The 27,537-nt window shown below is 46.8% G+C and overlaps 13 protein-coding genes across 13 annotated transcripts; 4 read left to right on the forward strand and 9 right to left on the reverse strand.

Moving 5' to 3' along the window:
* Positions 1 to 230: 230 nt before the first annotated feature.
* Bathy08g00210 (predicted protein) lies at positions 231 to 1,295 on the reverse strand (the record flags this gene model as incomplete). Its single annotated transcript, XM_007511637.1, has 1 exon — positions 231 to 1,295. The coding sequence occupies one exon, from the start codon at positions 1,293 to 1,295 to the stop codon at positions 231 to 233; it is 1,065 nt and encodes a 354-aa protein (XP_007511699.1).
* Positions 1,296 to 1,778: 483 nt separating this feature from the next.
* On the forward strand, positions 1,779 to 3,089 carry Bathy08g00220 (glutamate 5-kinase; the record flags this gene model as incomplete). The annotated part of the gene is made up of 1 exon (XM_007511429.1): positions 1,779 to 3,089. One exon carries the CDS (start codon positions 1,779 to 1,781, stop codon positions 3,087 to 3,089), a length of 1,311 nt encoding a protein of 436 aa, XP_007511491.1.
* A 576-nt stretch (positions 3,090 to 3,665) lies between these two features.
* Bathy08g00230 (predicted protein) lies at positions 3,666 to 5,138 on the forward strand (the record flags this gene model as incomplete). Its single annotated transcript, XM_007511283.1, has 1 exon — positions 3,666 to 5,138. One exon carries the CDS (start codon positions 3,666 to 3,668, stop codon positions 5,136 to 5,138), a length of 1,473 nt encoding a protein of 490 aa, XP_007511345.1.
* A 289-nt stretch (positions 5,139 to 5,427) lies between these two features.
* Positions 5,428 to 7,986, reverse strand: Bathy08g00240 (predicted protein; the record flags this gene model as incomplete). The annotated part of the gene is made up of 1 exon (XM_007511744.1): positions 5,428 to 7,986. The coding sequence occupies one exon, from the start codon at positions 7,984 to 7,986 to the stop codon at positions 5,428 to 5,430; it is 2,559 nt and encodes an 852-aa protein (XP_007511806.1).
* A 247-nt stretch (positions 7,987 to 8,233) lies between these two features.
* Bathy08g00250 (predicted protein) lies at positions 8,234 to 9,832 on the reverse strand (the record flags this gene model as incomplete). Its single annotated transcript, XM_007511282.1, has 1 exon — positions 8,234 to 9,832. The coding sequence occupies one exon, from the start codon at positions 9,830 to 9,832 to the stop codon at positions 8,234 to 8,236; it is 1,599 nt and encodes a 532-aa protein (XP_007511344.1).
* A 340-nt stretch (positions 9,833 to 10,172) lies between these two features.
* Positions 10,173 to 13,079, reverse strand: Bathy08g00260 (predicted protein; the record flags this gene model as incomplete). The annotated part of the gene is made up of 1 exon (XM_007511743.1): positions 10,173 to 13,079. One exon carries the CDS (start codon positions 13,077 to 13,079, stop codon positions 10,173 to 10,175), a length of 2,907 nt encoding a protein of 968 aa, XP_007511805.1.
* Positions 13,080 to 13,626: 547 nt separating this feature from the next.
* Positions 13,627 to 13,950, reverse strand: Bathy08g00270 (predicted protein; the record flags this gene model as incomplete). The annotated part of the gene is made up of 1 exon (XM_007511697.1): positions 13,627 to 13,950. The coding sequence occupies one exon, from the start codon at positions 13,948 to 13,950 to the stop codon at positions 13,627 to 13,629; it is 324 nt and encodes a 107-aa protein (XP_007511759.1).
* A 726-nt stretch (positions 13,951 to 14,676) lies between these two features.
* Positions 14,677 to 16,425, reverse strand: Bathy08g00280 (predicted protein; the record flags this gene model as incomplete). Its single annotated transcript, XM_007511538.1, has 1 exon — positions 14,677 to 16,425. One exon carries the CDS (start codon positions 16,423 to 16,425, stop codon positions 14,677 to 14,679), a length of 1,749 nt encoding a protein of 582 aa, XP_007511600.1.
* A 578-nt stretch (positions 16,426 to 17,003) lies between these two features.
* On the reverse strand, positions 17,004 to 20,072 carry Bathy08g00290 (ClpC; the record flags this gene model as incomplete). Its single annotated transcript, XM_007511579.1, has 1 exon — positions 17,004 to 20,072. One exon carries the CDS (start codon positions 20,070 to 20,072, stop codon positions 17,004 to 17,006), a length of 3,069 nt encoding a protein of 1,022 aa, XP_007511641.1.
* A 1,123-nt stretch (positions 20,073 to 21,195) lies between these two features.
* Bathy08g00300 lies at positions 21,196 to 23,241 on the forward strand (the record flags this gene model as incomplete). The annotated part of the gene is made up of 1 exon (XM_007511549.1): positions 21,196 to 23,241. The coding sequence occupies one exon, from the start codon at positions 21,196 to 21,198 to the stop codon at positions 23,239 to 23,241; it is 2,046 nt and encodes a 681-aa protein (XP_007511611.1).
* Positions 23,242 to 23,436: 195 nt separating this feature from the next.
* On the forward strand, positions 23,437 to 23,889 carry Bathy08g00310 (unnamed protein product; the record flags this gene model as incomplete). Its single annotated transcript, XM_007511370.1, has 1 exon — positions 23,437 to 23,889. One exon carries the CDS (start codon positions 23,437 to 23,439, stop codon positions 23,887 to 23,889), a length of 453 nt encoding a protein of 150 aa, XP_007511432.1.
* Positions 23,890 to 23,963: 74 nt separating this feature from the next.
* Bathy08g00320 (unknown protein) lies at positions 23,964 to 24,974 on the reverse strand (the record flags this gene model as incomplete). The annotated part of the gene is made up of 1 exon (XM_007511322.1): positions 23,964 to 24,974. One exon carries the CDS (start codon positions 24,972 to 24,974, stop codon positions 23,964 to 23,966), a length of 1,011 nt encoding a protein of 336 aa, XP_007511384.1.
* Positions 24,975 to 25,290: 316 nt separating this feature from the next.
* On the reverse strand, positions 25,291 to 27,087 carry Bathy08g00330 (unknown protein; the record flags this gene model as incomplete). The annotated part of the gene is made up of 1 exon (XM_007511374.1): positions 25,291 to 27,087. One exon carries the CDS (start codon positions 27,085 to 27,087, stop codon positions 25,291 to 25,293), a length of 1,797 nt encoding a protein of 598 aa, XP_007511436.1.
* Positions 27,088 to 27,537: the final 450 nt, after the last annotated feature.

A 27,537-nucleotide genomic window follows, 5' to 3' on the forward strand; every position in this document is an offset into this window, starting at 1 on the left:
ACATCTCTCTCTCTCTTCAATACGTAGATGATTTTTGTGGAGAACGAGGAGACCACCACCTTTTTTGTTCTGTTTTTTTGTGAAAAGACAAAGGTTTTGGGGGTGCCTTTCCGGAAAGCAGTTCTAAAAAGTAAAAGTTGTTGTTGTTGTTGTTGTTGTTGTTGTTATTGTTGTTATTGTTACAAAAGAATACAATCTCTACGTAGTAGTTACTATGAACCCTCTGGCGGTTACTCTTCTTCATCCTCTTCTGCCCTGCGAAACCTCCAAAAGTTTCTCTTACACTCGACTAAGTATTTCATCTGGCCGCGATAATATCCCGGCCAACCGGTTGCGGAAACAAAAGAAGCCGGCCCTTGGATCTCTCTCTTTGGAAGATTATCCGCGCACGATGTGTACGCATCGAGGATATTTCTAAAGTTTCGCAGAGATTTAGGCATCAGGTTCAACGAAAATTCACTGACTAAGCCCTCTGCGCCGTTGTATACTTGCACGTGAGGAACCGAGACGATGTTCATGTCCTCCGCGAAGCTGTCGTCAAACTCCGACAAATTGACTTTCAGGAACAAAACGTTCGAAAATTCACGCTCAGCTATTTTAGCGAACTTTGGATGGACGCTTCTGCACGCCGGGCAATCTTCCCGGAAGTACTTAACAACAACGAGCGGCGATTTACGTTCGAGTATTTGTTCGATGTCGTTGCTCTTCTCCTCGTCCTCGACGCCTTCGTCGATGGAATTTGAGTGGTTATCGATGTCGCGATGAATCATCGTCGCGGACGCGTATAAATAGCTGAGAAACTCGTCGATGTTCTTTACGAGTATCAAGTTTCTTGGATGAGAAGAAGTCGATTGGTATTTCTCCCACCACTTTTGTTTATTCGTATTCGTTACTATTGATTTTTTTAGTCGTGTTGTTGTTTTTTTTATCATCTTCTTATCCTGTTTTTGTTCCTGTTGTGTGAACGCGCTCGCCGTCGTCTGAATCGTCTGAATCGAGTGCGTCGCCACGGGGTATTTCTTTTTACCGCTCGTCGCTTTCATGCTCAGTGGCTCTTGTCGTTGATGATGATTATGTGTCGTCGTGAAATCATTCGAGGACGACGCGGAAGTCGCGCGCGTCGTATTATCATCTCTCGCTGCTTTCAAACGACGACGTTTCGACTCCTTCGACAAAAAGAATGAGTGGTGTTCTCTTCTTATTCTTCCTCCTTTTCCTTTTCCTTTTGCGACGATGTTGTGTTTCGCGGAGAGCGTGTGCACGAAGGCACGATGAGACGAAGCGATGAGAGACATTTTCGGTGTTCGTGTGTTGTTGCAGTAATATGCGCGCGCGCCTTTTCGTTCTATCCTTTTCTTTGGTGGTGTTTGGTGTTTAAAATCTCTGACGCAGAGAAAAAGAAAAAGAATGATGATGAATACACGTGGACTGACGGGGTGGAAGACGAAATTTTTTTCTGTTTTTTCACTTTTTTACTTTTTTTGTCGAAAAGTGCAAAAAGAAGAGAATCTCTTTTTGAACAAAACGAAAATATCTTTTTCAATTTCCACGTCAGAGAGAAGAAGAAAAAGTGGGGAAAATCGATCGAATCGCCAAAGAAAAAGAAGCACTTCACTGCAGCGCTTACAATACTAAGAGAGTGTGTGTGTGTGTGTGTGTATTCATCTCATCTGATACTAATAAACGAGAAACGACGACGAGAAAATTGAGTTATATATAACACGATCGACAATAATAATAATATATAATAATAGAAGAAGAAGAAGTTAAAGAAGAAGATGAAGAACGGCACCATCACGGCGGATGAAATTCTGGAGCAAAAACCGAAGCGTTTGTCTCACGACGACGAAACGAAGTTTTTGCACTCTATGCGCCCAAACTCGCCTCAAGTTGGCGATCAACCGACGGTTGTCTTGAAAGTCGGGACGTCCTCTTTGCTTCGCGGTGATTGCTTGCATTTATCCATGCTCGGATTTCTCGCGGAAACGTGCGCGGATCTCAGTAAACGCGGGATGAGAGTCGTGGTCGTGACATCAGGATCTGTCGGTGTCGGCTGCAAGATTCTAAATTCGCCGAAACCGAAAGATTTGGCTGGAAAGCAAGCGTTCGCTGCGGTTGGACAAGTGCATCTCATGCGCATGTATGAAGACTTCTTTACGACGTTGGACTTGAAGATTGCGCAAGTGTTGGTAAGTTTAGACAACATGCTCGATCGAAAGCAATACGAGAACGCCAAGAGCACGTTCGGCGCTCTTTTAGAGAGACACATAATCCCAATTGTGAACGAAAACGATACCGTAGCCGTTCAAGACGTCAAATTTGGAGACAATGATACGTTGAGCGCGCACGTCGCGGCTTTAGTCAACGCTGACTACCTTTTTCTACTCACGGACGTGGACGGCTTATACACCGCCAATCCGTACAAAAATCCGGACGCGAAATTAATCAGCGTGGTAGAAAACGTTGAAGACCTCGAGGTGACCACGGATGGTGCTGGTTCGGCTCTGGGAACCGGTGGAATGGCTACCAAGCTTCTCGCGGCTAGATACGCAACCTCTGCTGGCGTGAACACCGTCATCATGAACTCGAACAACATGAATAAAGTTCAATCGGTTGTCCAAGGCGCAAGTATCGGGACGCTCTTTTTGGCGATGCCGAAACCGTTGAAAGGCCGGAAGCGTTGGATTCTGTTGCAACCGGTGATGGGCCACGTGTTTGTGACGAAAATTGCCATGCAAGCGATTGAAAAAGATAGCTCGTTGTTCGCTGCCGGTATCATATCTTGCGGAGGCGACTTTGACGTCGACGATTGCGTCACGATTAACTACAGAGATAAAGAAACAGGTGAAGAGAAAGAAGTTGGTAAAGCCATTGTGAATTACTCGTGCGCGGATATGGATTTATATAAAGGAAAACAAACGGAAGAGTTCTTTGAATTGGTTGGGTATTCAGGAGCGGAAGCTATTTGCCACAAAAATAACATCTGTTGTTGGATCCCGGGTGGAGAAGAACCGTCCTCGACGTCGTATTTGAATCTCTCCGGGCTCTGCGTAACCGAAGAAGGCATAGAAGAAGAAGAAGAAAAATAAAAATAAAACGAATTAATAAACGAGTAATAAGATCAACAAGAGAAAAAGAACTGGAGAAATAAGACGAAGAAGCAACACGCGAGCGAGGGCATTTAATAATACACGTATATCTATCGTGGTCGCCTGTTCCCGCGTCGTTGCTGGAGAAAAGATAGTAAAACAAAGTAATACTATCCTGAAACCATATAAATTGTCCAATTAGCAGAACATTAGCATTATATAATATAATAACAATACTGTAATAGAGTCCATATTTTATACAAACACTTTTCTAAAGGATGGATAGTTTAAAAGTTTATTTTCACTTCGTCCCCACGAAGTAGTGTGATCGTATTTTTGAAAACGAACGAGTGGCTGTGTGTTGCACACAGCCGTGAAACTTCTTTAAACTTCTATTTGAAAATTGAAAAAAAAGCGAAAAAAAGCAGACGCGTCGAAATATCAAGCTTTTCAGAGTTGGATATTTGAATAGAGATTTTCCGCGGACGCCATAACGAAGTTCGCGGTCTCGCGACATTCACCTATCCTTACTGTATACTTTAATGTGTGCGTGAGATAGTTTTGTATTCAGAAACGATGGAAAATTTTGCGGTAAACGCTATTTATGAGAGGAACGAGAGCGGAGAAAGAAGCGCGGAAGACGAGAAATGGTGGTTCAACAGTAATAGGACGAACGAGGACTTCTTCCCGCTAAAACGAAAGGAGCAGGAAGTGGTCACGCGAACGCACATCTCCCGCGTCGAGTCGCAGATTCGAATGGAGAAAATCTCTCGAAGTTCATCCATGTGCGATTACGATGAAGAGTGTGAACGCATGGACTGCAACGACGAAGAAGATGATGATGATGAAGACGACGACGACTCGCTCCTCGCTGTCGAAGATTTAAAAAGCTCGCTCACGACCCTTCAGGAACAAAAAAACACAAAAGCAACAACGACAAAAAGAAAAAACGACAACAACAACAACAACAACGACAACGACGCTAAAGCAGGAGAAAGTTTCAGAGGCTGCACGATCTCGCAATTGCTCTCTTTCCACGACACGGACGAGAGGAAGATTCCGTTGCACGATATAGAACTTCACGAAGACATGTTGCGAGATCAACTGAGGAAGGAGCAAACGAAGGAGCACTTTGTGTTGAACGCCGCGACGGCGAAACACGTCCTTCGAGGTCAACGAGAACCTATCATCTCTTATATCTTGCAGTGCTGCGCTATGGCAAACTACAACGCAGTTACAGCAGATGTGTGCATGGTGTACGTCGATCGAGTGTTGTCAAACATGGACATCCCTAAGTCTACGCTTTCGCTCATAGCGATGTGCTGTTTGCACATAGCTGTCAAATACGAAGAAATTGAGGATGTCGTTTTGAGTACGACAGCTTTGCGAAATATGTTCGCGCCACAATATTGTCAAGATACCGTCTTGAGGATGGAAAGTGCGTTATTGAGCGAATTAGGTTGGAAGTTGGGTTGCGTGACGACTTCGCACTTCATCGAGAGTATTTTAAAAATTTGCGACGGAGCTACGCACGAGTTTGAAAGAATAGAAAAAGAAACCGACGAAGAAGAAGAATGGACCATTGATTACGTCGATAAACTGAGCTCTATGTCTCTTGAAATGTACAAAGGTGTCCTGGCTGACCCTGCTATTTGTGGTGCTGTTTTACCGAGCGTGCTCGCTACTGCTTGTATCGGTGCGGCTCGTGCAAAACTTGGATTGTTCCCGGCGGTTACTCGAGAAATGGAAGTGGCATCAAACGTGAGCGAGAGTAATTTATCAGAGATACACGGATGGTTAATCGAACATTGCTTAAACATTTATGTTGCAAGGAATGACCCAGATTGTGTTTCGAGTGGCGATGATTATGACAAAAATAACACGATTGGGTCAGTTGCAGTGCCGATGAGACAAGGAAGTAACGACAACGAAAAGGTGAAAGAACTGACGGATGAGTTTGGGAGATTTGTGGACGTGTACTCACCAACAGGAGTTCTGGAAGCCAGCTCGTTGTCGTCGTTCAGGGATGATGACTTTGTTGCGGCGTAAAAAGTGGAGGTCGAGGAGGTAAAGTAGTAGAAATTCACTTAGAAAGAGAGAGAGAGAGAGAGAGAGAGAGAGAGAGAGAGAGAGAGAGAGAGAGAGAGAGAGAAGGGAGTGGCGACTGGAAAGGCGCAGCTAACGTTCTCGACGAGGGAAGAAAAAAGAAAGAGACACAACAGAAATGTAGTAGAGCGAATAATCTGTATTAGTTTAGTTGAAAAACAAACAAAAACCAAATGTAATAACACCTATATATATGATCAAAACAATGCAGTGTGCTCCACCATCATTAACCTTAATCGCCGAAGATTCTACCCCAGACTGCGCACAATAACGGAATCAAACCCACACCTGCGATTTGTAACTTGTCGTTCGACGTCGCACGCACGGTAACCGCACCAGCGCCTCGCGAGTTGAGATTAAATCTGCCAGTCAATTGCGTATCTTTCCCTAATGTGATTGAGCTCATAGCGTTGCAACCCAAGGCGATGTCACCTCTCCAATTCATGAATGAGGCTCCAATGGTGGACGAGTTCGCGTCGCCTTCGTCTTGAGAGTGACGAATGATGGCTTCGCAGTTACCACCGTAAGCGACATCTTTTCCTTGTGGACCCTTGGAACTTACAGCTCCGGTACTGACGACGACCTTCATTCCATCTCGGGCCTTCCATCGGTTTTCAATCTTCGTGCCAAATGCTAACAGGCCTCCAACGAATGACATGGACAATCCACCGATGATTTTGTCCACCCTGTGCCACTTCCAACGAGTTTCCGCCCGAGATGTGTACACTCTTTGCTGACCTACGTTCTGCACGTCGACACCAGCGGTGGTGATTGCTTTCTTACCGTGTGGAACCGACAATTCGCCTTCGAAAGCAAACGACGAGTCGTTTTTGTCTTTATTGATTTGCGCCGACGCTTTGCCACCGATGAAATCTTTAATGATCACTTGTCGATCGACTGAAAACCCAGTCACGCCCGTCTCGTGCTCGTACGAGTGCGCGTCAACCATAGGTCGAACTAGCGTTTGTGGGTTCGTATCAAGATAACGATATCGGTGCGAACCAGTATCCGAATCAAACGAAGGAGGGAACTGCGGGTCCGGGGCCGGGACGCACAACTGCTTGGGCATGTAGAAATCTTTCCCCGCATTCGGCTCATCGTACGGAGACGGCTCTCCAGAAATGATGGATTCTTCCAAGTCTTCGAAATCATCGTCGCCCATTTCCAACCGTATTGGTTTACGAGTCGTAATTAAGGAACTCAAGAGAAACGGTAATGGCGCAACTTTACCTTGTTGCTGTTGTTGTTGCTGACGTTTCTTCAGCATTTGCGTTCCGTCGTCGAGCTTTAATAGCGTATTTGCTTGCGCGAGAATTTTGCTCGCAAAGCAGAGCAGCAAAAGCTGTGGCTTCCAAGCTTGACCGTTCGGTAACACTTTATCTCCAGTTCGGTTCGTTCTGCAACCTGAATGGTTTTCTGCCAACGCAACCGGGTTCATCAAACGCGCGTCCCCGGAAGCGTGACGAACAGTCTGTTGAACGACGTGCGATCTTTGCGCCACATACAGCTCGTACGACATCGGCTGGCCGTTTGGTCCATCTGGCGGAGCCCCAGCGGCGTGCGTCAAGACCACGATGGCGTTGAACCAAACCCCAGGACCGAACGTGTTGGTGACTTGTTTCAAAATCATGATATCCGCGGTTTCCGATCGCAACGGAATGTCTAATCGATCGAAATATAACGTAATGTCCGGTTTATGCTTGTTGCAATACTTCTTCGCTTGACCCATAATCCTTGAGTTATACTGAATATCCGCCGAAGAGGTTCGCAAACCAGGTGTATCAATCAATCTCAACTTCATCCCGCACACCGTCGTTTCAATCACTCTCACTTTCGTAGTCTCTTCATCCAAAGCCTCCAAAGTCTTCTCGTCTTGCGCGTCCGGAACTAACAACGATTTGATCACGGAAGATTTACCGACACATTGCTTACCAATCATTAAAATCGTGCAGTCAAAATCCAATTCCTCGTTCGGGTTTATCTTTTCAAAGTGCTCGGCGAGCGCCACAGCGCGCTCGAACGTATTCGTTTGAGACTTTTGCGCTCCCGATGGCGATGTACCTTTACCAGATTTTAACGTTTCCGCGAGCTCTAAACGATAAATCACTTGCGAGACAATCGTATTTCTCGGCGATTGGTCTAATCTCGATGTCAAGCGTAACAGTTTAATTCGAAGCTGTTGAAGCTCGTACGCTCTCGTGGCTTGTTCATCCTTCGGGTCTGGCTTTTCGTCTGGAACAATCGGTTCCTTTTGAGGCGCCACGCGCGCTACCGTGCGCGCTAACAAGCCACCGCCAAGGCCTTGCGCTTGTGGTGGCGTGATTGGTTCCCCCTCACCAGCCGCACCCGCTGTGGGCGCAGCGGCGGTGGTAGTATTCCGCTGCGGCAAACCGCTCGTATTTCCAAAGCCCTGTTGTTGCGAGGGAGGTTGTTGCCCTCCCCCTTGGCCTGGAAATTGCGGCGGTGGTCTCGGCGGCGGCGGTGCAGCAGCTGCACCAGCACCACCACCGGGGACAAATGCCGCGGCGGCTGAATTCAAAGACGCCGCTTTCGTGGCTGCCGCTTGCGTCGCCGCCTCTTCTGCGGCGGCGTCGAAATCGCCGTCCAACTCCTCGCCGTCGTCTTCAAAATCGTCGTCCTCGTCCTCATCTTCGGAGAGCAAGTCGTCTCCTAAGATATCTTCTTGATCATCGATGCTGGTATCTTCTTCCCCGTACATTTCGTAATCGTCGGAAGTGTCGACGGCGTCCGCGTCGTACTCGTACTCTTCTTCGTCCGTTGATGCGTCCATTATTATATCGTTCGTATTTAGATAATTTTCTTTCTTATCGCGGCGAAGAAAAAGCAGATCCGTTACTTTACTCTATAATTTGTGCAGTATAAATGTGATTCGTTCGGGTTTAAATAAAATTGATGATGGAATTTTGCGATTTTTGCTTCTTCTTCTTTCATATTTTTCATTCTCTCTCTACTTTCTCGCTATTCTTCTTTACTTCTTCTTTACTTCTTCTTTACTTCTTCAATCGATCGATCCTTGGTTAAGATATGACACACCCGCACCCTGCGTTATTCTTCTTATTATCGGCTTCCTCTCTCAACTTCTCGACGATCGGGTCGAGGTAAGAGATGACGTTGAAAAACGTCGGCCTTTTCTTATCGATCGGGTTCCACATGTTTCTCACCAACGTCATAAATTCTTTTGGCATTAACCCGTTATGCAACGGTGGACGAGTGTCTTGGGTAGCGACTGCTCGCGCCGCGTGGATGGGATTGACGTTCGAGAACGGTTGTTGACCGGAGAAGAGTTGGTAGAAAATCATGGAGGCGGCGTAGACATCCACGGCGGTGCCGTAGAATTCGTGTCGGAAAACCTCCGGCGCCATGTATCGATAACTGCCCGTTTCGCCGGTCAAAACGAACGGTTCTTGAGAAACCGTCGAGTTTGGAATCTTGTTTCGCACGGATAAAGTTTTCGACAAACCGAAATCGCCTATTTTCAAACGTCCGGTTCTCGTCAACATCAAATTTCCCGGTTTCAAGTCTCGATGAATCACCGGTAACGGCACGCGACCGTGTAAGTACGCCATCCCTCTCGCACAATCTAACGCCATGTTTGCCGCTTCGCACAAAGAAAGTAACTTCCCGGAACGAAATAAGTGGTCTAAACTCCCTCCTTGCATGAACTCGGAAACGATGGACACTTGACTCGTTTCGCTCGAAATCATGACGCCTAAAAATTGGACGATGTTTGGATGGTGCAACTGACGCATGACCTTCAACTCCAACGAGAACTCAACTCTCGCGATCTCGTCCTCTGCCATATGCTTGTGAATTTGTTTAATCGCAACCGGCGTTCCTCTCCATTTACACTTCATGACGATCCCAAACGCCCCGGACCCGATATTTTCCTTATCCACGATTTCCTCCTCCGGTATCTCCCACGCCATGGCGTCTTGCGGCAAGAAAATGTTCGACGAATTCGCCAACTGTGGCGCAGCGACCGAAGACAAGTGACTGTCCGATAGCTTCACTAAAGTACCCGTCAATCTATCTTTAATCTTCCCCCCGTTTTGTTCTATGTACTTTACAATTTCTCCGTGGTTCCCAAACACCGCGCACTCCAACGGCGTCGCTCCCCATCGATCGACGGCGTTAATCGCCACCCCATTCTTTACTAAATAATCCACGATCGCGAACGATCCGTCCGCGCACGCGATGTGTAAAGGTGCTCTTAAATCATAATCTTGGTACGGTTCCGACGTGATGCTTTTCCCCGCTTTTTCTAAGCACCGTTTAATTCTTTTCAAATTCCCAATCGACGCCGAGAATAAAAGTTCCGAAGTCAAATGTCTCCCGACGTATTCTTTGTAGTTTTTCGACCCTGGATTGGATTGGCCTTGGGAGGAATCCGCGCCTTGAGAAGAATCGCGGTCGGAATCCCCGCCTTTGTTGGTGAATTCGAAAGACCCAGAAGAATCTGGAGACCCTCCTCTCGGGCGGTCGGCGGAATTCTCTCGGCTGCCGGAATGCCTCGGCGAAGAGGGGTAGGATTCGTTCACGCTGTTGTTTACGATTTCCATGTTTGGCTCCGCGAGCGGGTCGACCGTGTTGCGATGCTCGAGAGGATCCAAACCCATCTTTTCTCTGCTTTATTTTGCGTTTTGTTGGTGTTGATGATGTGTCGTGTGTACCTCTATTCTGTTAAAGCCGGAGAGGCGAGCTTTATTCCAATTTTGGTTTTGCGGAATTTTTTTAAGAACAGCTACGTGTGATGTATACTCGTATGTGTGTGTGTTATTCAATACCGGTACACGATTATTTCTAATACATGCACGTCTTCATACCGCTAAATATAATCTCTCTCCCTCTTTCTCTCTCTCTCTTTCTCTCTCTCTCTCTCTCTCTCTCTCTCCGCTCTCCCCTTTTATATTTATTATTATTATCTCTCTCAATATCTAGTAATGTGTCTTAATAGTATCATTGCGTTCTTCGCGTGTTGCGACGAGGCGTAGGAGACATCGATCGACGCTTACCACCGCCGCTGCCACTTTTTTTCGTAGCAGTCTTCTTAGCCGAAGACGCCGCAGAACCTCGCGAAGCTCGAGGCGTCGGCGAAGGCGACCGGCCATTTATGCGACGATTGTTGGTTTTCTTCTTCTCGATGGAAATCTTCTCCGCGCAATACATGTAATGCGTAGGCATAAACGGCGTGTACGGTACTCTGCCTTCGTTTTCAGAATACCACACGGTTTCTAAATCTCTTTGTTGTTCCAAAAAGTCGACGTGCGCGCGATTGAAATACACGCCGTCGTGCGCAAACCACCACTTGTACAATCTTTGATCCCACCTATCCTCGACGCCTTCGCGCAAGGTGAAATCAATCAAACACAAGTTCCCGCCCGGCGCGACGAGATCTTTCATCGTATTCAAAGCCTCTCTCCACGGAGGAATCATCGTCAAGCAATACGAGCACGTCACCAAATCCACTTCAGCTGGAAGTTTCTTTTGCGTCTCCGCGGCGTTGATATCGCCTTCGATGAAAACAACTTGTTTAGTCAAACCGAGCGCCTTCACTCGAGATTTTGCCATGGCTAACAAAGCATCCGATAAATCGCACAAATACACTTTCGTTTTCGATTCGCGAATATGTTCGGTGACAAATTCGATATCCCTCGCCGTGCCGCATCCGACCGAAATCCACGTCTTTGGCATCTTTGTCCACGGAACGACGTATTGCATGAAAACGTCTCTGTGTGGCAACAAAGCTTCACGAAAGCCGTCGTATCGAGTGCCTTGAGACTTATAAAACTTCTTCACGTCTTTGTTTGAGCTCAAACCGTGACTAGCCATGGCATACATGACCAACATATCGTCAAAGATCGTGTTGGAAATGCTCCTGTTCGTGCCGTTCAAAGTAATCATTTTCGGCTCGTAATTCTCCGGAGTTGGACCGATGAACGTGGTCAAGTACCACCCGACGCGATCGTAATCCGGGACTAAGTTGGCGCGAAGGTGTCCGAGCACCGGTGAGTGCACGCGATCACCAAAACATCTCCAATAAATCCTTCCTCTCTCTTTATCCATTCCGGTGACTACTTTCGAAATGTTCTCCGCAATCATCTGATGCGGCATCCAATCCATAGAATCAAGCAAGGATGCAATGGTAATAGATCCCGGGCCTTCCTTTTCTGCGGCATCCGCCCAGGTGCCGTGAAATAACTCCACTCGGTCCGTGCGCTCCTTCAAAGACTTGAAATTCTTCTTTTCTAAGTACCTGGGGCAGCACGTTGGCGAAAACTCGCCGACAATGTACCCGTAATAAAAGTAGTTTCCTCTTTTCCACATTCGCGTGGTTAAAACTTCCTCTAAGCGCTCCACAAATACCTCCGGATTACGCATGACTAAGTTGAGTTGTTCGATTGGAACACCACCTAACGGGGCAATCCACGACCAGAGCGTGGTGAAGGAGCAGATCTTCATCGTGCACCAAAAGAAGAATCCGCCGCGGTCGCCGCCGACATCTTCTCCGCTCACGATACGTTTGTGCACGCCGGCTAACCATAACGGTGCGCACAAAATCTTCGCCATCAAACCAGATGTTCCGGCATACATGAAGTTATCGCGGAACAAGTGCGTGTTTGCATCCCAAAACTCCGCGGTTTCCGCTTGGAGCAACTTACGAAGCTTCGATTTGTACACCGCGATGAAAACTTTGTAATCGGATCGACCCCAAATGGCGAAAAACTGCTCCCAGGTTAACGCTTTGATGCACGCCAACTTCAGTTCTAACGTGTGTAACTGCGCCGCGTTCATGTCCACCGCGATAATCTTTTTTGGCCCTTCGCACAAATAATCTAAAACGTTGCACCCGGCGGAAGAAATCGTCAACACGACGTCGTCTTCGTTCATGTGCATGACCTTATGATCGATAGCTGGGTCTTCCCAGCTGATGTTGTAAATGATTTTCTTCTTCCCAATCGACGTCATGATGAAATTTTGACAGTACACGTCGTGAATCATAACGCCGAATAACGTCATAAAGTAGAGAAATATGGCGCCGTGTAAAGCGATGACGGGTATCGAATCCTGGTGATGATCCTCGTACTTTTGCGTGACTAAATCCCACATAGCGTACGAGTGCACCAACACTTGCGCGATGAGCATGCTCAACATGATGAGCATTTTATGTCTGTATTTCATCCGTTTCCTGGACGCGGAGCGCATGAGATACCCTCGCACCCACTTTTGGAAAACTTTCACGTGCCACGTGAGCAAGACCATTCCCGAGAACAAAACAAAGTGCGAAAATTGTCCAACTTTGTAAATTAATACCGTGTGAAAGACTACTCGCGTTAGGAAATACAACACGCCAAACAATAAAGACGGACGTTGTTTGTTCCTGACTTCAAAGAAAGATAACAAAACCACCGGTATTTCCTCAATCAGCGCCACGGCGAAAAACGCCGTCATCTCGTGGTGGAGCAAGAAATAACAAATGGTGATGTATAACAGGTGATGGATCCACCCGTCTTCGAAGGATATCTCTTCCACATAATGCACGCTTCCGACGACCAAATCCATGACGCAATACCCGATGAAGAATAAAGCGATGTACCTCGAAATCACCGTCTCGTTCGATATCGTCGATGTGAATCCATCGTGTAGTAAGTGATATCCAAAATACAAACCGACGAAAGAAGACACGAAACTCGCGTAGAACGTCAGATACCAACTGTGCGTTTGAGACCCTCTGATGCTTTTCATTATGAAGAAGACGACGATGCAGACGAGCATGTTCAACCCTAAAATCATCATATCTTCCTGACTGAAGGCAATCATTTCGCTGAAGTGCTTCATCAGCAACGGCGCGTGATGTAAAACCATCGCAGCAGCAAAGCGTGTTCTGTGTTATTAATTTTTTCTACCGAATTTTGAAGCACACGCCCACGACCAACGAAAAGGTATATTCTTCTTTTTCTAATGTAGAAGTAATTATTTGTTTTCCCGCGTTTCGACGATGTTCGATCGAGAGGAAGGAAGGACAAAGAATAGAAATCTCTTCTGTTGATAACAGTCTTCGTTTACTACGTCGTTCTTACTATCTATCCCCCTATTTAAACAACAACAACAACTACAAAAAACGCGCGCGCGCGTTGATTGGTTAAAAAAATGAAGGCGAAGTGCCGTTTTTTTTGAACCACGACAAAAAAGCGAAAAAGAAAGGTTTCAAAATTGAGATCCTCTGTCTGTCTGTCTGTGAAAAAAGCTTTTGGAGTGGATTCATTTATTATTAAACTATATATTATTAAACTAAAGGCAGGTGATTCGCTACGAGTAAAGAAACACACAACACACACCTCGTCAGAAGCGAGCGAAAATGACGACGATTCAGACGACGAGAGGAGGTTTTTGTGTCCTAATCAGACGACGATTACTTCTTCCCGCCCTTCTTCTTGGCGTTTCTCTCCTTGATTTCTCTCAACGCTTGCGCTCTCGCCGCGGCGCGAACGTCCGGCTTTTCCTGGCGCTTCTTCGTCAAAACTTCCAAAGACGCGCTGACGTACGATCGCTTACTCGCGTTCTTGTTGATCTTTCTCTTCTTTTGCTTCACAACCGTCGATTGGTCTTTTTTGTGCTCTTTTCTATACGCCGTCGTCCACGCGATTCTTGCCGGCTTTTTTCTTTGCCCAAACAAAGACTTGATCTTCGCGTTGAGGAACAAAAACGTTCTGGAGTCTCTGAGGTACGTTCTCATGCCTTGTTTTGTTGATGATGCGAGAAGGAAAAGAAGGAGGAAACGAAGTCAGTAAACAGCGAGAGTGAGTCGTTTTCTAAACGACGACGACGACGAGATTAGATTGTTTGTTCTCTCTCCGTTTTTTGCTTTCACAACAGAGCCCTTATTGAGGCGGAGGAAAAGAACGAGCAAAAAAGAATCGCGCGCGCGCGGAAACTAGCAAACGCCATCGACCACCACCCTTGAACGCATTTGTTTGCGCTTAAAAGACACGCGCAAATACTCTCTCGAGCTGAATCCAACGGATTCGATGTCGATATCGCGTCGCAAAGGCGCCACCAGTACACCGCGATGTGCTTTTCTAGGCCCCATTTCCCTCGCCAAAGTCGTCAAAATCCATTGAAAATTTAGCGGGAAAAGCCCCTGGAAACATCCATCAAAAGCGCGCGCGTTTATCCGTATGCGAATTGAACGAAGCGTCCAAACTAGGAAATAATCAATATACGTTTACGAATACGTACCGTGACCCGGGTAGACGCGGAGGCCCGACCACGAGCAGTTTTCAGTCTTAAGAACCATATTTTATACTCCGTTAAATGTGTGTGGGCTAATTTATGAAGGTGAAGAGGGAAAAAGGATGGAAAATTTAGAAGAAATGAGCGAGTGAGTGAGACCGAGTGAGTGTGTGTGTCGTTATTTTAGTTTTACTTTTATATTACACAACAGAAATGTATACAGTCATCATCATCCTTTCTTGCCTTTCTTCTTCTCCGGGTTCCTCGCCGGTGGCGCCGGAGGTTCGAGATTGTAAAACACTTCCATCCTTTCGATGTAATCCCCGTACGGTAAGTTGGTAAAGTCTCCCGCAAAGGCGGTTTTCCCAGAGTCGAGTTCTTTCCGCAGCGTGTTTCTGACCTCGGCGTCGGACCACATGATTGGGCCGCGAATGAAAATTGTGTAGCCTAATTTTGTTGCCGCGAGTTCACTCAAATACCCCGGGTGTGTTCCACCTTTACCTAAATAACACGCGGAAACCGGAAACCACACGTCGCCGGTGAACGTGCCGTTGTTCAACAACGCCATCGCGTCGCTCCCAGTGTCCCAACTCAAACCTTTCGTCATTTGTAACTGTTTTGCCGCGGCGTGGACGTCGTATTCGCCGTATCCAGTCGGAAAATCCGAAAACTGCACCACGCGGCTCGGGTAGGACAGGTCTTTCAAGGCGACTAATTCGGTTTCCTCCACGGAAAGTTGGTTCAACGCGTCCAACTGCAAAAGTTTTCGATTCTCCTTTTTGTTCGTCTTCCACGAAACTTCATCTAAAGCTGATTTTCCTATTCGTCCTCTCCCGTCGTCGCCAACCATGGCATTTGCGGTGTGTTTAATCACTCGCATGAGTTCGTCTTGATCGATTTCCGCGTTTTCCTCCGCGGTGAGTTCGATTCCATCTTCGCCTAAAAACGATCCGAGTTGTTCGCCTTGGGACGGTCCCGGTCTCGGTATGATCGCCTCGTCGTCGCACGGATGCATGGTTGCCACGCCGAGCATTAATATCGCACCAGGGACGTGGTCGAATACTGCCCCGACGAACGATACCGGATCGAACGGGACGACGATGGTCCCATCTGTCAGAGATGACACCTGTACCGCTTTTAAATTTTTCGGCGGCTGTCCTCCCGGATACGTCTCGGGATACAACATTTGACAGGACATCTCCGGCAACACGGCTTCTGGACCGGGCAAAACCTCCGCTTCAATCAAAAGCGGTCCCGGTAATCTACCGTAATCTACCTCGACGTCTAACATTTTCAAAGCCGCTTTGAATATTCTCGGATCGTGGAACCGAATGTGTAATCCTTTCTGCGTCGCCATGCGAATAAACGCGTTGACGGCCTCGTCAAACGTCATCCCTCCTTTCGCTTTCGATACCGGAAGGTACGATGACTTCGAAATCACCGGCACTTCGTATTGCTTTCCGGTTTTTGAATCATACGTCACGCTTCTAGAGACGTCTAAAGTCACCACGTGCGACGATGGGTCTTCGATGGCTTCTATAAACTCATCGAACGTCCCGCTCGGTTTGCTAAACACCAACTCGGATGGATTTTTCAAGTGGAAGTGTTTTAAAATCCTCTCCGTGCTCCACTTCTTCCCGTCAACTCGTTCGAAATTCAACGCTGAACCCCACTTCCTCGTCGCTCTGTTCGGGTTTATGTGTTCCGCGTCCGATCTGTTCCCTCGACTGCCTTTCTCAGCCGAGCGAAACTGGTTCGACGCTAACGCTAACAAGGAGACGATCACGACGACTAAAACAACTTTCCACGTCGGAGGCGATTTGAGTCCACTACCGACACCACTTGGAGCATTATCACCACCACCGCCTTTCTTTTTGTTTGGATCTTTCAGTTGTTCTTTCATCGTTTCCATCTGCGCGTGTTTTTCCTTCAAGATGTTTCTCAAATCCGAAGGGTGCACCGGTTTGCTCGACGACATCTTTCTGTACTTCTAAATTTGTTTTTTTGCGATGATGATGATAAGAATTCTTCTTCCTCTCAATGCGCTCCGCTCCTCTCGTCGTCGCGCTGAATCTCTTCTCCTTCTTTCTCTCTCTTTCCCTCTGGAGGTTCAATTGGCTGTTTCTCTCTTTTTCTTCGCCTCAGTCGCGCGTTTTTGTGCGTCTATTTCTGTCGTCGCAGGAAAAGATTTACAGAGAGAGAAAAGAAACGATTAGAGCATGCACAGCAATGAAATAATAAAACGAGTGTATGGCACACGGCGAGTTTTTTTTCAAAAATACGAGTAGACAGAGAGCACACACAGTATGGCAAGTATCAGACAGCAGGAAGTACAGGAGGTCCGTGATAATAATAATATAATATAAGAATGACTCTTTTTACAACAAACTTTATGTATTTACAACAAACGCGAAAGAGAAGGAAGGATGGTGGTGGTAATGACAAGTTACCCTCTTTCTCCTTCTTTATCTCTATCTCTCTTTTTTTTTATCTCTCTCTTTAATAAAGTGAAGACACTTTTCTTTTCCTCCTCCTTCCTAATAATAATATAATATTTTATACGAACTCGACGTCGTTGGTAGTATCAAGTTTCGGCGTCTTATTCGTCGGCCGATTAGAAATAACATCCACCGGTTTCTTTTCTACGACTGGGGCTTCGTATTTATACACGCATCGAGGATCATCGTTTACCGAGGAGAACTTAGAGACGAAAACTTTCGCTTCCTCGGCGTTGAAATCGACCAAAGCGGTTTCGCCTTCGCCAATCTCGCCAGTCAAAACGGCTTCCGCGACGTTATCGTCGATGATTTGTTGCACCGCTCGGCGCATTGGTCTCGCGCCCCAAGCTTGATCGAAACCTTCCTTTTGTAAATGCGCCATGACGCTTTCTGTCAACGCCAAGCCGATATTTCTCTCGTGCAATCGACTTCCAGTTTCGTTCAACATCAACGCGGAGATTTTCGAGACGTCCTCTTGATCCAACTGGCGATAGACGACAATCTCGTCCAAACGGTTCAAAAACTCCGGACGGAAGTGATTTTTCATCTCGTCGAGCACTTTGTCGCGCATGGTATTATACGCAGCCTCTCCTGGATTCTCCTCGAACGCGGAGAGATCGAAGCCTAAGCCACCGCCACCGTTCTTCGAAATCACTTGACTCCCGACGTTTGAAGTGATGATGATGATTGTATTTCGAAACGACGTGACTCGACCTTTTGAATCTGTCAATCGACCGTCTTCGAGCATTTGAAGCATGACGTTGAAGACGTCTGGGTGCGCTTTTTCGATTTCATCGAATAAGACGACCGAAAACGGCCTCTTGCGCACGGCTTCTGTCAGTTGGCCACCGCCGTCGAAACCGACGTAGCCAGGCGGCGCGCCAATCAACTTTGACACCGTATGCCTCTCCATGTATTCGGACATATCCAAACGAATCATAGACTCTTCGTCGCCGAAATATTCTTTCGCCAATGCTTTCGTCAACTCGGTTTTACCCACACCAGTCGGGCCAGCAAACATCATCGACGCGATTGGACGGTTTTCATTCGCTAATCCGCACCTCGCTCTTCGAAGAGATCGCGCGACCGCTTGCACGGCGACGTCTTGTCCAATCACAGACTTTGTGAGCTTCTTGTCGATATCTTGCAAGATGACAGACTCATCCGACGTCATTTTTGTCACCGGGATGCGAGTCCACGCCGTGGCAACCTCGGCGATTTCATTCTCCGTGACGATCAGGTTTTCGTTACTTTTTGTGAGCGATAAGCCTTTGGCGTTCACGTCCATCGCCTCTAAGCGTTCGGTGACTTCAAGCTCGCGTTTTCGCAAAGTCGCAGCTTCCTCGAACAAACCAGCCTCGGCGGCTTGGTTCTTTGCGAGTGTGATGCTTTTGTGTTCTTGCCATAAACTGATGAGTTCCGCGTTTGGTGCGGTGATGACTTCTTCTTCCCCGCTTTCCTTTTCCAATCGCTTGGCTTCGGCGACGTCTTTTTGCCTCTTTTCGTAACTGAGCATCTTTGCGCGACTCCCCGCTTCATCCATCAAATCGATCGCTTTATCTGGTAAAAACCGATCGGAAATGTAACGCGAGGAGATTCGAACCGACTCGCGGATAGCCTCGTCCGTGAACTTACAGTTGTGGTGGTATTCGAATTTATGGCGTATACCGAACAAAATCTCCACGGCTTCTTCCTCGGTAGGTTCTTCCACGATGATTGGTTGAAAGCGTCTGTTTAAAGCGGGATCTTTTTCGAAATACTTTCGATGTTCGTCGAGCGTCGTGCATCCGATGCAACTCAACTCGCCTCTCGCGAGCGCTGGCTTCATGAGATTTGAAATGTCCATGCCGCCACCGTTCACGGCGCCCGCGCCGACCATGGTATGAATCTCATCGACGACTAAGATGATATCTTTGTCGTCCGCGACCTCTTGCAAAATCTCTTTCACTCTTGATTCTAACTCGCCACGCTCTTTCGCACCAGCCATGATTAAACCAATATCTAATGAACACACTCGTTTTCCGAGTAAATGTGACGGAACGTCGCAAGCGACGATGCGTTGCGCTAAACCTTCGGCGATGGCAGTTTTACCCACTCCCGGCTCACCTAACAAAATCGGGTTGTTCTTTGATTTTCTCGCCAAGATTTGTATGCAGCGCGTGACTTCTTCCTCTCTGCCGATGACTGGATCAACTTTTCCGGAGCGCGCTTTTTCAGTCAAATCGAACGCGAACTTTGCCAAGGCGGACTCTTTTGCCCCCGCGCCTGCGTGTTGCGCGGGATCGTCTTGCACCAACTTCCCTTGCTGCGTGTTTGACTGATACGGTCGCTTCGCTTGTAAACCAGTCTTGTTGTTGTTATTATTATTGCTATTATTATCGCCAGACATAGACGAAGACGTCGAGCCTGTTAATTCGCCGTCGGCTTCTAATTTTGCATTCGCGGCGTTTCTTAAAACGGTGCGATCGATGCCGAGCTTTTCAAAGAAGGCGACAATCTCGTCGTCGTCGAACGTATTACACGCGACGATGCACAAATGTTCGGGAGCGATGTATCCAATATTCATCGTCTCCGATAACTCTAAAGCTTGTTGAAACAAAACCTTCGACCCTTTGGAGAACGGAACGTCGTTCGATCCGGAGGAAGATTTTTTGCCGGGCGCGATTGGACGACTTCTCGCCGCCGGTTTAGGCGACGGCTTCTCCTTCTTCGCGTCGTCGTCGTCTGAATCGTCGTCGTCGAGAGAGGCAGACGCGGACGCAGAAGCAGCAGCGATGTCTTTCAAAACCTCGCGCGCTCTGCCGACGGAAACGCCCGTATTCAAAAACCCGTGTTCCCCGTCGTCCTTCGCTTCCACCATCAAGCCGATAACCAAACACGCCGGCGTCACTTCAGTCAAACTCGGGTTTTCCTTCGCCTCCAACTGCGCCAGCATGACTGATTTGATCGCGCGTTCCGTGAATCGTTCAAACACCGCGGAAATTGTATTATTATTATTATCATTATTACGTTTTGTTATCGTTCTCCTTTTCACGACGACGCGACCGACCCCTCGTCCTCCGCTTTTATTATTTGACAACTTTGAGGACAACGAGGAAGGCAAAATTTTTTTCTGAGTCAACATCATTTTTTTTTGGTTGTTTTTCTTCTTCTTCTTCTTTCAGAAACAACTATTAATTACTTTTTACACAAGAGTCTGTTTTTGTCTGTTTGATGTCTGTCCGTCTGACGAGTAAAACCATCGTAAAAGAAGAAGACAAAGGATTTGGTCAGTCACGTTTTTTCTTCTCTCGTCGTTTTCTGGTGACGACGATGATGATGATGAGTATTGATGTGTGAATACTCGAACCGTCTTAAAAGTTTCGTCTTCTTAAAAGTCAAAGTATTTTAAAATAAAAACGACGACGGTTCGTCGTTTTTTCTTTGCTTTCGTGTCTTTTTTCGGAACTTCCACGACGACTAAAATCAGTCTTTTGGTTCAAATTTCAAACACACACACCGACGACCGCCCTCTCTCAATTTTTGACGACGACGACGATGAAGAGACTATAAAGACGACGATCAATCGATGATCGGATCGATGATCAGATCAGATCGCGCGATGCTAAAGAACAACGTTCTTTTTCGAAAGAGAAACGCAAGAAAAGTAAAGAAACGAGAAGAGACGCGCGCGCGCGCGACGTCCGTCGTTTCACAAAAATTGAGGCGACGACGACGACACGCATCACACGTCGAAACCGTTATAGAAAAGTCTTCGCTTTGATTCAAATATAAATATAATTCTCTCTATGTCGTCGCCTCGTGAAAGAACAGATCGAGAAGAACTGTTGAAGAAAAAGAAAAGAGAGAGAGAGAGAGTGCGCACCTATTCTCCTTCGCAGAAACAGAAGAAGAAGAGATCTGACTGTCTCGCGTTTAAAGTGTGTGTGTGTGTGTGTTGCGCGTGTGAATTTTCTGAAGAAAGTCAAACCTTTCGTATTATTTCAAACGAAAGGCGCAGAAAGAGCGGGAGATATTTTCTTTCCGTGTGCACTTTTAAAATCTGAAGCAAAAAAAAAAAATCATCTTCCTTTAAAAAGCAGGGGAACAACACAAAGAGAAAGAGAATCACAACACTTTCGCCTCATTTTTTCTCCCTTCATTAAAAAGCGCACACACGAACACAAACACGCACACACACACACGCACACGCACTATTTATCCAACAACAACAACAACATCGTAAGTTAGTAGTAGTAACAGAGGAAATAATGGGAGGGAGAAAGACACCAGCGACGCCTTCTTCTTCGAATGAGAATACTACTAATAATGTGTTCTCATCATCAACATCATCGATTGATTTCCAGTCGCCTCGTTTCCAAGAGAGTTTACACTGGCTCCAATCCACGCGAAGAGGAGAGTATAAAGATAAAGCAAAGAGCGTACGAGAGGACGTGATGAAATTGAGGAGAGAGAACGAAAAGTTAGCCGCGACAGCTGGAGCTGCGACGACGTTTCGAGATATTTCCAACAACAAAAACAACAACCAAAGAATACAGTTATTATCGCCGGCACCTTCGCCGGAGGACATGCAAAAGATGAAGACGGAGATGCTCTTGTTGCGAGCGCAATTGCTCGAACTCGACTCGAAAGAACGGAAAGAAATAGACCGAACGGCCGAGGAGATGGCTCTGAGAGAGTTGAAATTAGAACGCGAACGAAGAATACACTCGACGGAAAAGTTGAAAGGAAAACTGTTCGAGCTGCAAACGGCGCACGAGAAAGCGTTGAAAGAGTGCAAGAAGCTTAAGGAAGATTTCGAAAAGGCGAAATATGAAAATGAAACGACTGCGAACGAGAAAGAGGAAAAGTTGCAGAACATCTTGAGAAGTTCGGAGCAACAGTTGCAAGAGGTGAACCAACAGTTGTCCGATTTGCAAGAGGAGCGAGAGACGGAGACGGAGAAGTTTAAATCGGACATCGAATCAGCGATTTTAGTCTCAGAGACGCGAGCGAACGAGGCTGAGTTGCAACAAAAAGATTTGGAGATGAAGATTAAAACGTTGAAAACGGAACACGAGGAAGAGATCAAAGCGTCGAGGATGAAAATTGAAGAGTTGGAAAACGCGTGCGAATCCATACGAAACGCAAACGAGGCGAAGGAGAGTGAGTTGGAAAAAGTCACGGAGAAATACACGGAGCAGTTGAAGTTGGCGCAGGAACACGACGACGTGATGACGAAAGTTTCGGACGAGTTAAAAGCGAATGAATTAGAGTTGCAAAAGTGTAAGTTGGTGATGGAAGAGATGATAGCAGCAAAGCAACAGAAAGCAATAACCGCAGAGGCGGAAACGCAAACGTCGTCGGTAGAAAATAACGCCGACGATGACAATAAAGATAAAGAAATGAAAGAAGAACACGAACGAGAGATTCAATCTATGCAAAAAGAAACCACCCTCGAAAAGGACGCGTTGCGGCAGAAAATAACCGCTTTGGAAGCGTCCGTCAAGTCTTTAGAGGTATCTTTGAGAGACAAACGAGAAGAGAGCGACTTGCGCCAGAAAGAGTTGAGAAGAACTCGCGAGGAACTCTTAACGACACAAACCGAACGCGACGAAGCCAAGGCATCCTCTGAAAAAGCGTTGTTAGATCTCTCGTCCGCTGTGAAGACAACTAGCGCATCCGAAAACGAAAACGCATTTATGATTGCGCAACTGAATATTGAAATTGAACTGTTGAAACGAACGTTGAATGAAACCGAAGAAGCGTTGGCGCGAGCCCGAGAGGAGGTTGCGCAATCGAAAGTTCTCTTGACAGAAACGACAGAGTCGTTATCAAAAGCTCGAGAGGAAGCCGCGAAATCTGCACGAGCGCTTCTCGAAGCGAGAGAAGCACCTCCTGTAGTCGTAGAAAAGACTCCGGAGACTTCAACCGTTATCAACTTGAATATCAACGAAGGCGACGTCATTCAAAGCGACCATATTCAAGAGCTCACCGCTCGCGTCCTCGATTTACGTCAGCAACTCGAAGCGCAAAAGAAAATATTGTTAGACACCGAGTTACTTCGCGTTTCCGAGAGAGAAGCCGCTGCCACGCAAGTCAGAGCGCTCGTCGTGCGAACGAGCGACTTGTTGAGCGGTCGCATAAACAGTTCGTTGCTCGTCGAGTCTTCTTCCGCGGATGAAGGAGAAGGCGGGAACGTGGTAGAATACGTCGCAGGTACGTTAGACAGCTGGTTTGGCTTGGGAAAAGAAGAAGAACGAGAGAAAAAGTCACAAACCACCGATGATGAAGGTGACGATGATGAGAACGAATAGTCCGCTTAGATTGTATGTACTAGTATATTATTGACTTTAAAATTTTCAGTGACTTTCAACGAACTTGTTCGTCAAAACAAAACTGCTTCAAAGCACGCTTTTTTTTTTGCACAGCGTTTAGATACACACCACACATCACAATACGACGACGACGATCAGCAGAAAGAAAGAAAGAAGAAGAAGAAGAAGAACAGAATGAGTTACTACCCGGACGACGACGGCGTAAAGCAGCGACAACCAGACGACGAGGGAAGAGAAGAACGAGAAGAGAAAAAGAAAACAAAAGGAGGAGTCACCGCGAAACAACATTTTCATCGAGAACAACAAGTCAAACAACATCCTCGAGAACAGGTACAAATCGTCCAGGTCGTGGACCCGCGACCACGGTACGTACCACCGGCGATCGGCGTTCCCGAGGATAACCCAGGCCCGATATTTCTTGGGCCTGGAAATCACGCGCCGATGATGTTGCAGTGTTACAGGTGTCAAAAGGAAGTTTTCACAGACGTGGAGCAAAAATCGGGAACGGCGAACGTTTTGGCGGCGATCGTGACGTTTGGGATTTCCTTGTTAGCGTGTCCAATTCCAGACTCGTATCACTTTTGTCGAGAGTGCGACGCGTTGATTGGTGTAAGTAAAGTAGCGTAAAAATGATAGAAGAATAAGATCATCCATTCTAAATTGATTGATGAATGCGCAGCTGTTTTGAACTTCTCGCTCTTTTATTTGCGTCCTTTGACGACGTAGTCTAACTCCTCCTTAATCCTCTCCTTGGATAACTCCTTCTTGTCCACTTGTTTTCCTTTCGAGGGAGGTTTCGGAACCGTGTCCACCGAAGGGTCCACATCGTGCCAGTACACCCCTTGTTTGTCTTTGAAAATATCGAAATCGGCTTCGTACGGAATGCCGGCGCCGATCGGCGTCCCCAACACCAACTCTCCGAGCACTCGAAGATTTTGGAACTCTTCACCGTACAACGCTTTCGCGTCTGCTTTTTGAAATCGTTCGTGCAAAATTTCCGCCTCTTCACAAATCTTATCGTCCTCTTTCTTCCACCACGACGGCAACATGGTCGGTTGCCCGTTTACGCCTTTTCGAGCTTTCCTCAAAAACGTAGCGAAATCGTTTCTGGCTTGCGGCCCAAACTTAATGGTCCCTAACTTGACATCTTTCGCGTTCCCGTGCACGTTGTTTGCAAACACCAACTCGTCTTCCACGCGCATGCGAAAGGCGTCGATGAACACTCTGTGCGCGCTTTCGTGCGGAATACCTTCGTCCCAGTTACACTCTCCGTATTTAATCGGCGGAACCATCGTCCCTTCCACAAAGTCAAATCCGTAATAATACATCAACGCGTGTCGCATGGCTTTCCCAGCCGGTAACTCCGCTTTCGGCGGTAACGGCGGCGCGTGTTTCACGTAATTCACCGCGAACTCCTTCACCTCCTCCAAACTCGCTCGCGCTTTCGTCTTCCCTTCTTCACCCGTCGGCACGACTCGCTTCGGTCCTCCTTCTTTGCAAATTTCCAACATCTTTTGGAAAAAAATCTTCTCGAACCCTTCGTTCATTTGCTTGTCTATCCTCGCCTGCGCGAGCTTTTTCTGTTCGTCGTCCATTTTCGGGGGTTTCACTCGCTTGTGTTTCTTGTTATTTTGTGCGTGTTTCGGCAACGGATTGAACTTTATCGTCGGTTTTCTTTCACCATCATCGGCGATGATATTATTATTATCCATATCTTGCTGCTGTTCGACAGTCATCTTCTTCTTTCTCTCTCTGTGTCTCTCTCTCTGTGTGTGTGTGTGCGTGCGCCCGTGTGTTATAACGTGTTACGTTGAATCCTTGACCACTACTCCTCTGTCTTCGCTGCTGCTGCGCGTGGATGATGATGATACTTTGTTGTTGTATTAAGAAGAGCAGAGAGGATAATGTTGATTTTTACGAGTACAAAAGATTTTTTCTTCTTTTCGAGCATCAGCATTGAGTCGTTTTACTTTTCTTTCTGCTATTATACATGCTACATCATACAACTTTACTATTCTTCTATCGCGTTCAAACGAATTCATGATGAAAAAGTCTCTTTTGACTCTCGTTTATTCTGTTTAAACCTTTGGCGGCTTCCTCGACCCTTTTTTGCGCCTCTATGGCGCGTTTGACGATGCTTCGCTCACCGAGCGCGCTGATTTCAGATTTCTTCTGCGCGTTTGGAGATGACTTTCCTATTCCGCTCGTGTTCGGCGAGGATGGGGAGTTGGCGGCTGATTTAGCGTTCTTCCTCGCCTCGGCGACTTTTTTGCGCAAGTTTGCTACGTCCTTTTTCGCGTCTCTAAAGGGCGGCGAGGAGGACTGCGAAGAGTTGGCGATTTCGGTTTTTTCGTCGATTGATTCGTCTTCTTCTTCGTCGTCGTCGTCGTCGTTGTCGTTTTGTCTTTGTTTTTCGTCTCTTTTCTTCGTAACGGCCGGTACTGTTGGTGGTGTTGGTACTGCTGCCAAAGATACGTCTCGTTTCGAAAGCACGTCGTGCTCTTGCCGCGCTTTTTGTTGAGACGCCTTCTTCACGCTCGTCTCTCGTAAAGTCGCTTCCTCTATGATGCGTTTAGAGTTTTGTCGCTCTAAAACTTCCACGCGACGTTTAGCTTCGGCTTCAGCTTCCGCATACTGCTTCGCGCTCGCGCTCGAGGCTTCTAGTCGTGCCTGCAACGTCATCAATTCGAGCTCGTGTTTCGATATTTCTTCGCTCAGTTTGTCTTCAAAGTTACGCTGCTTCACTTCGGCGGATCTCTTCAAGTTTTCAATCGATCTCTTCAGAGTGAATATCTCTTTATCTCTCAGGCCGAGAAGTTTATTTTTCTCCGCAACGGCTGTTTCGAGAACCGCGCGCGTTTCATCGTGAACAGCCTCCTCTCGCGCGCGTTGTTGCTGTTCTCGTTCACCTTTAGAATTTTCTTCTTCTTTTTCTTTCGCATCGTTCGTATCGTTTTCGTTTCCAGCCTTTTCGTCGAGTCGTACGTTCTCCTCGAGCATAGCTATTTGCTCGTTGATGACGTCGTCTAAAGACTCGACTTCTCGCTCTAATCGCTGAATCGATTCGCTTTGTTCTTTGCACGTTCTGCGCAACTTTTCGACTTCCTCTTTTGAAGAGTCGTTTTGAGGAGGAGGAGGAGGAGGAGATTGTATCACCGATTTTTCCTCTAATTTCTTCTTCAATTCCCAGTTCAACCGCTCGATTTCCTTCCTCATTTCCACTAATTCAGCTTCTCTTTTCGTCTCTAATTCCTCTCGCTCCCTTTTCTTCCTCTCGTCTTCTTCTTTCTGGGGACTCCACGCTTTTTGCAACATCTCGACTTGACTCACGTGTTTCTCGCGTTCGCATTTCATCTCCTCTTCCGCCTTTTTTTCCATCTCTTCGCGTTCTCTTTTAAACGTCTCCTGTAAATCTTCTCGCATCTTCTCTTCCTTAATCTTCATCTCTTTCTCCTTCTCGTTCAAACGTTCTTCAATCTCTTTCGCGTGCTTCTCCACCGCTTTCAACTCCTCTCCTTGCAAAATCAACACTCTTTTGTTCTCGCTCAACTCTTTCTCTCTCTTCAACACCGCGTTCGCTAATTGCTCTATCGTTTTCGTTTGCTCCTCGCATTTCGTTCGACTGTCCAGTAAATCTTTCGCGTGTTTGTCCGCGACTTCTTGCAACGAGTCCGCTCTCTTGTGCGCCAGTTTAGAGTTTTCTTGCGTCACTTCCAGCTGGTCGATGTTCAAGTTCAACTCCCTTTTGAGTTGCACAAGAAGTCGGTTGGCGGCGATCAAATCGTTTTCGGTGGACTGTTTCTTGCTCTGAGAGCGAGAAAACATTGTTGGTGGTGGTATTCGTATATATTTTAAAAGTGCATGTTGGTTTCGCGCGTGAGTTTTAAGAAGGGTCGCAGTGAAAAGCGGTGTGGGTGTTGTTTATTTGTGTCGTTTCCTCCTCAAAACACAAAATGGATGATGGAAAAACAAGAAGAACAAACTGCTCAAGAGACGAAGGATTAAAACTCGAATATACGTATTGTTAGATATTAAAAATTCGAAACCTACACACACGTGCACACGATCGAACGTTCGAACGATGGGTGTTGTTGCGACGGTTGATTTCTTTTTTGCTATGGTTGTTTGTTTTGCTGCAGCTTTCTTTCTTTCTCGCCGCGACTCACTCCTTCTTCTTCGAACGATTTTTCCACCCTCACTTCCTCCTCCCTTTTTTCATCTCTCTCTCTCTCTCATTTCATCTCTCTCTTTCTCTCTCTCACTTCCTTTCTTCGT

Source organism: Bathycoccus prasinos (genome assembly GCF_002220235.1).
Source record: "Bathycoccus prasinos genomic : Chromosome_8".
Classification (NCBI taxonomy): Eukaryota; Viridiplantae; Chlorophyta; class Mamiellophyceae; order Mamiellales; family Bathycoccaceae; genus Bathycoccus; species Bathycoccus prasinos.